Genomic DNA, 6,491 nt, shown 5'->3' on the forward strand with positions numbered 1-6,491 from the left:
ACGCTGCGGCTGGTGGGCAGTAAATCCCGGCATGGATGCCTGGATCGGCTGTCCACGAAGAGGCCCTGAACCCGAGCCGGGGAAAACAGAAAAATATTGCGAGGACGAGGGTTGGAATTCACGCGGGGAAGATAACATTAGAGGTAGGGTCGTCGATCTTGCTTCTAACTGAGAACTCTGCCACCCTGTGGTTCAACTGCTGGCCTCAACTTTTGCATGGAACTTGGAGGGGTTGGGGGGCTCGGAAAAGTGAGGTGTCTCTGGAGCATAAAAGAGAGGAGCAGAGGCTGAGGCTCTGAATGCAAGGCGCGTGTTCACAGGGTCACTAAGGAGCCCCAGGCTTGAAGTATCTCTGCAGAGAACCCCGCTCTCCATCTCGGAGTGTTAGAGACTGAAGCCACCTCCGCACCTATCTGCTGCCGGCCCTCTCTCCTCTCTTCGAGGCTTCCTGCTCCCTCTGCTGGCTCCTCTGGCACATGACACTCTCGGAATGTTTTGTAGGCAGCGACGTGGAGGGAGCTGGAGGAGGAACCTTGCCAGGTGTCCTCACCGAAGCTCAGTTAGGAGCCCAGGGAGGGGAACTAGTGAGCCAAGCGCTAAGAAACGGAGGGGCACACTGGCAGAGGCCGTGAGATCCCATGGGTAGTGCCTGACAGGGGAATACCCTGCCTCTTTGGATTTGTGTTGCCATGGTGACTGGATGAGAGGCGGCGTCTATCAATATTTCAGTTTCTCTGACCTTTATGCGAAAAAGGAGAATCGTGGTAGGGAAAAGTGTCCTTTCTCCTTTCTGTCACCTTTAGACAGATGTCTCCCATTTTAGTTCTGCCAAGGACCACCTCCTTGAGCCTGGAAGGTACGTGGGTAAATGTTCACAATGAAGATCAAGGGGCAAAAGCTAAAGAAAGCTAAGCCGGAGGTCTACGGCCCTAGAATGTGCGGCCCTAGAATGTGCGTAGTTACTATGGGGGTGGGCCACATAAAGAGCCCTGTTGGAGGCTGTCTCCCCCATATGGCTTTTTTTTTTCTTTTTTGGGGGAGAAGTTTCTGCTATACAACGGTGTGCTCACCAGAAAGATAGAGACAGAAAGCGAGAAATCGCCCCCCAGAGGGGATGGTCAGGCCACAATCCCTTCTCCTCCATTCTCCTCCATTCTCTTCTCTGGATCTTGGGGACGTGCTCAGCATGAGTTTAAGCCGCTGGGTCCGGGACTAGAACCGCCGTCGACTACATAGGAGTCCAGCGACATAGCCATTACGCTAACTGCTGGTCCCGCCCATATGGCTTTGACCCAGACCAGTTAGACTAGAAGGATCAAGGATCCAGCTCAGCCAGACCAGACCAATGAGTGTTGAAAGAAAAGGGACCAGGCCAGCCACATAGCTTAGTGGTTTAAAGAGTAGGGTCATACATGGTCGACTACGGTTCAAATCCTGACCCTGGGTAACTTGAGAAATTCACTGTATGGGGAACCAGCAGGTAGCGTGGTGGTTAAGGTGCTGAAAACTCCCACATGGCTCACCACGGTTCAAGTCCCAGACCTGGTGGCTTGCTTTCTCACTTTCTGGGTGTGGGTGTATGTGTCTCTCTGGTCAAATTAAATTAAATGAATGAATAAATAATTCTTTAAAAAATTCACTGTATGTGTGTGGGGGGAGGCACACAGGCCACACATCTCAAATGCTAACAGAACAGAGAAATGGTGACGGACTGCCATGTGACCACACCCCATTGGGAGGGGCTTTCTCCTTCTTTTCCTCTGTCTCTGGTGAGCACACCTGCCCTGTGGCAATGGAAGGAAAGAAAGAAAGGAGGAAGGAAGAAAGGGAAGGAGCGAGGGAGGGAGGAAGGGAGACAGGATGGAGGAATCAACCATGTGCCCCTTCTTCCAGAAGAGCTTTTCTTCTTCTTCTTCTTTTTAAAGAATTACTTATTTTGTTTCATTTATTTATTATTATTTTTAAAATTTACCATAAGGGGACCAGCAGGTGACATGGTGGTTAAGGCACTGGACACTCCCGCGTGGCCGACTGTGGTTCAAATACTGGACCTGGTGACTTGCTTTCTCACTTTCCATCTCTCTCTCTCTCTGTATCTCTCTCTGGTCAAATTAAAATAAAATGAATGAATAAACAAATAAATTTAAATAAATAAAATTTTTGAGAGGTTTTTGCTATAGGGTGTGTGCACTCACCAGACAGACAGAGAGAGACATAGAGACAGAAAGCGAGAAATCGCCCCCCAGGGGGGATGGTCACGCCGCAATCCCTTCTCCTCCATTCTCCTCCATTCTCTCAGGATCTTGGGCACGCACGCACACACGCCCAGAGTGAGTTTAAGCCACCGGGTCCAGGACTCGAACTACAGTCGACTACGTGGGAGTCCAGCGACATAGTCATTATGTTAATTGTTGGTCCCAATAAATAATTATTTCTTAAAATAAATAAATAAATTTACCATAAGACACAAGTGCTCACAGCTCTTTCTTTTTTTAATGATAATTTGTTTATTTAATTCCATTTGTTATTATTTTTAAAAATTTGACCAGAGAGAGACACTAAGAGAGAAAGAGAAAGGGAAACAGGAAGGCGGCCACCAGGTCCGGGACTCGAACCATGGTCAGCCTTAGTGGGAATCCAGAGCCCTTAACCACCATGCCACCTGCCAGCCAACCAGCTCTTTCAAAACATACTGCTTTCTTCTTCCAGGGCGGTTCAGTTGATCAAAAATTCTCAAACTTTTTTTTGAGGTGGGGGAGTTTACCATAGGGCCAGTGCGCTGGCCAGAGACAGTGAGAGGGAAAATGAGAACTCCCACCCCAGCTGATATCATAATCCCTTCTCCTCCATTCTCCTGGGATTTTGGGCACACATGACTCTGATGTGATTTTTAAAAAATATTTATTTATTTAATTCCATTTGTTATTACATTTTTAAATGATTTTTATAATTATTTTTATTTAACTTTATTTATTTATTTATTTTTAATTTGGCCAGAGATGGACAGAATGAGAGAGAAAGAAAGAAAGGGAAAGTGAGAAAGCAAGCCACCAGGTCCGGGACTTGAACCGCAGCCAGCCATGTGGGAGTACAGTGCCCTTAACCACACCTGCTGGCCCCAACAGTTTTAAAAATTTGGAAAGCAAGCCTCCAGTTCCAAGACTCAAACCACGGTTGGTCATGTGAGAATCCAGTGCCTTTAACCACCACTCCACCTGCCAGCCTTCTGATGTGATTTTTAAGCTGCCAGGTTCAGGACTTAAACCATGGTCAGCCATATGGGAGTCCAGCACCTTAACCACCTCCTGGCCCCATAATTCTCAAATTTTTCTTTTCTTTTTGGCTAGAGGATACATGGATTTGTCAGAGAAAAACAGAGAGAGAGGAGAAAGCACCTACCATGGAGAATGGTCATGCCAAAAATCTCTTCTCCATTTCTCTCTCCTTCAGGATTTTGAGCACATTGGGACCAGCAGTTGGCATAATGGCTATGTCGCTGGACTCCCATGTGGTCGACTGTGGTTCGAGTCCCAGACCCGGTGGCTTAAAACTCACGTTGGGCGCGTGTGCTTGCATGCCCAAGATCCCAAGAGGAGAATGGAGGAGAAGGGATTGCAGCATGGCCATCCCCCCTGGGGGGTGATTTCTTGCTTTCTGTCTCTGTGTCTCTCTCTCTTTCTGGCGAGCACACGCGCCCTATAGTGGGAAAAAAAAAAAACAAAAACCTCTTAAAAAAAAAAAAAAGGATTTTGAGCACATACCACGTTTTTCTCAAGCTGCTAGGTCCAGGATTCTAACCTTGTGGCTAGTCTGTGGGAACCAGCTCCCTTAACCACCAGACCACAAAGCCAGCCCACATTCTTTTTGGTTTTAAGACCCCTCTATATTCTTAAAAGTTACTGAACTTTCATTGTGTGATTTATATCTGTCAGTCTACCATATTAAAAAGTAGGACTGGGGCCAGCAGGTAGCATGGTGGTCAAGGTACTGGATCCTACATAGCTAACTCCTCCATTCAAGTCCTGGACCCAGCAGTTTGAAAAACATGCTGGACGGGGACCAGCAGTTAGCGTAATGGCTATGTTGCTGGACTCCCATGTAGTCATCCACGGTTCAAGTCCCAGACCCAGTGGCTTAAACTCATGCCAGGCGTATGTGCGTGCGTGCCCAAGATCTCGAGAGGAGAATGGAGGAGAAGGGATTGCGGCGTGACCATCCCTCCTGGGGGGTGATTTCTCGCTTTCTGTCTCTCTGTCTCTCTCTGTCTATCTGGTGAATGCACGCACCTTATAGCGAAAATCTCTCCAAAAAAAAGGAAAGAAAAACATGCTGGACACATATGCATGTGTACCCAAAGTCCTGAGAGGAGAGTGGAGGAGAAGGGATTATGGTATTGCCATCCCCCTAAGGGGAGGGTGATTTCTCACATTTCCTCTCTCTCTGTCTCTCTCCTGAGCCCAATAACAAAAACCTAAAAGAAAAAAAAATGTAGAACTGGAAAAAAAATGTAACGCAAGAATACAGAAGCACACATTCCATTAACAATGGTGTCAGAGCATGATGTAACCTCATGTCACACGCCTCTGGAAAACTCCAGTGTACCATCTTTGAAAGGAAGAGAATAAAAAGGCAAATAGCTTCTTAGTAATACTATGAAATTAGTTTTGTAAATAATCTTGGGGACACCCCTGGAAAGGGAATCAGGGACTTCCCCCAGGTCCCCAGACCATACTTTGAAAAGCATTGCTCTGGACCATCACCCCAGCCCTTCTTCATGACTCACACTTGTTGATTTTCTCTCTCAGTTTTATTAGGAAAGTATAAATGTTTGTCTCCCCAGCACATCCTGTCCCCCAGGGAAAACCAGAGAATTTCTGAGGCTCAGCACCCCTCTTTCCTGACTCCCATTTCTGAGGCTGTCCTCAACACCCTCCCTCAAGACTTGCCCATCTCCCTTTGGACCCTCCTGAAAGCCGTCCGACCTCCCCAGCCTGGAGCAGCCTGTCTGCGATGCCCAATCCTGCCGGGTCCTCTGTGGCTTCCTCTCTCCCTCGCTAGAGGACTTTCTCTTCTTGAGAAAGACCAAGTGCATTTTCTCTGTCTTCTCCTTCCCTCCCTCCTCCCTCCCTAGCCCCTGTCATCTTTACAGAGCGGAGGGTCGGGAATCATGCTTTCTGCACAGACCCCTTTACAGGAAACACCTTACCCACCTCCTGCACACATGAACCAGCCTGGAATAGACCAGAACCTGGGACAAGAAAGTGCCTGCATGGGTCCCAGTCATATTGCCAGGTGGCCTGTCGGGTGGGGTGTAAATCAGGAATCTGTGCCTCCAGCCATAGATGCCCTTCATCTTGGGGCCCCCAACTTGAACTCTTCACTCCATCTGCCCAGGTCCTCCTGCTAGCTGCAGCCGCAGGCCTCCACCACCATATCTGGCACATCCGTCTTGACCACATTGCCATTTTGGTCAAGGTAGAGGAGAGAGAGAGGTCTTCGGGCAGTAGGGACACAGCAGGAAGTACCTGCAGGCCAAGGATTGTTGGCTTTGAGGAGGTTGAAGACAGCAGAGTGGAAGGAAGCAGCAATACCTGGGCTGCCAGCCAGGTGTGGGGGGCACTGCCCACTGCAGTAATTCAGCTGATAGCCCTCAGGCTGCAGGATCCAGTCCCGCCATCCCAGTTCCTGGAAGTCGACATAACGGTCTCGCCTACAACATAGGGGCGTCTCAGGCTCACAGGTGGGGGTCCTCCTCTTGGTCCGGCCTGTTCCCGGCCCATTGGCCCGGATCTTAAGTTCCAGGAAGGGCCGCTGGTGTGCTGCTGTGTCCAGGAGCTGCCTTGGTTGTCCAGCAGCTGTGCTGTTGCCGTCTAGAAGCCTGCAGTCCAGCTGGAGCTTCAGGACACCAGACTCCTCAGCCTTCAGGCCACTAGAGGGCAGAGTCAGGGCATGCCAGCCCGGGGTTGTCATTTGGTGCTCAGCTAGGAGGGTGTGGGATCTGCCGTGCCTCCTCCTTGGGCCCCATTGGAAGATCCTCATGTAAAGAGCGCCCGGCAGTGTAGCAGGCACGTGCAGCCAGAGGCGGGCATGGTGTAGGTGGTAGGACTGAGGAACGGACAGGTGGAAGGTGAGCATGGAACTGCAGGTTGAGGTGGAGGAGCCTGGTGGAGAAATACAGAGGGGAACGAGAAATGTGAGTGGAGGTGAAGTTCTACAGGGACCCACCTTGAGAGAAAGCAAGGATAGGGGGCCGGCAGGTAGCATGGTGGTTAAGGTGCTACATGACAACCATGGTGTGAGTCCCAGACCTGGTGGCTTGCTTTCTCACTTTCCCTCTCTCTCTTTCTGGTCAAATAAAAAAATAATAATAATAAAATAAATAATTCTTTAATTAAAAAATAAGATAAAAAGGAAAGACAAAGAGAAAGCAGGGATGGGGGATAGAGTGGTGGTTGAAGTGGCTGGGGACCACACGAATGAATCTGGGTTTT

General features: G+C 49.1%; 2 protein-coding genes across 2 annotated transcripts in view; both read right to left on the reverse strand.

Moving 5' to 3' along the window:
• The window catches only part of GLI1 (GLI family zinc finger 1), a 14,967-nt gene extending 13,851 nt beyond the window's left edge, over nucleotides 1-1,116 (reverse strand). Inside the window, exon 1 of the mRNA XM_006171898.2 lies at nucleotides 740-1,116. The gene's annotated coding sequence lies outside the window, so the exon portion shown is untranslated. The remainder of the gene's footprint in view (nucleotides 1-739) is intronic.
• A 3,672-nt stretch (nucleotides 1,117-4,788) lies between these two features.
• Nucleotides 4,789-6,491, reverse strand: part of INHBE (inhibin subunit beta E) — a 3,009-nt gene continuing 1,306 nt past the window's right edge. The window contains exon 2 of the mRNA XM_006171900.3: nucleotides 4,789-6,161. Within this exon, the coding sequence (XP_006171962.1) occupies nucleotides 5,404-6,161 (758 nt within the window). The 3' untranslated portion in view covers nucleotides 4,789-5,403. The remainder of the gene's footprint in view (nucleotides 6,162-6,491) is intronic.

Source organism: Tupaia chinensis, unplaced genomic scaffold, assembly GCF_000334495.1.
Source record: "Tupaia chinensis unplaced genomic scaffold, TupChi_1.0 Scaffold150006_1, whole genome shotgun sequence".
Lineage (NCBI taxonomy): Eukaryota > Metazoa > Chordata > Mammalia > Scandentia > Tupaiidae > Tupaia > Tupaia belangeri.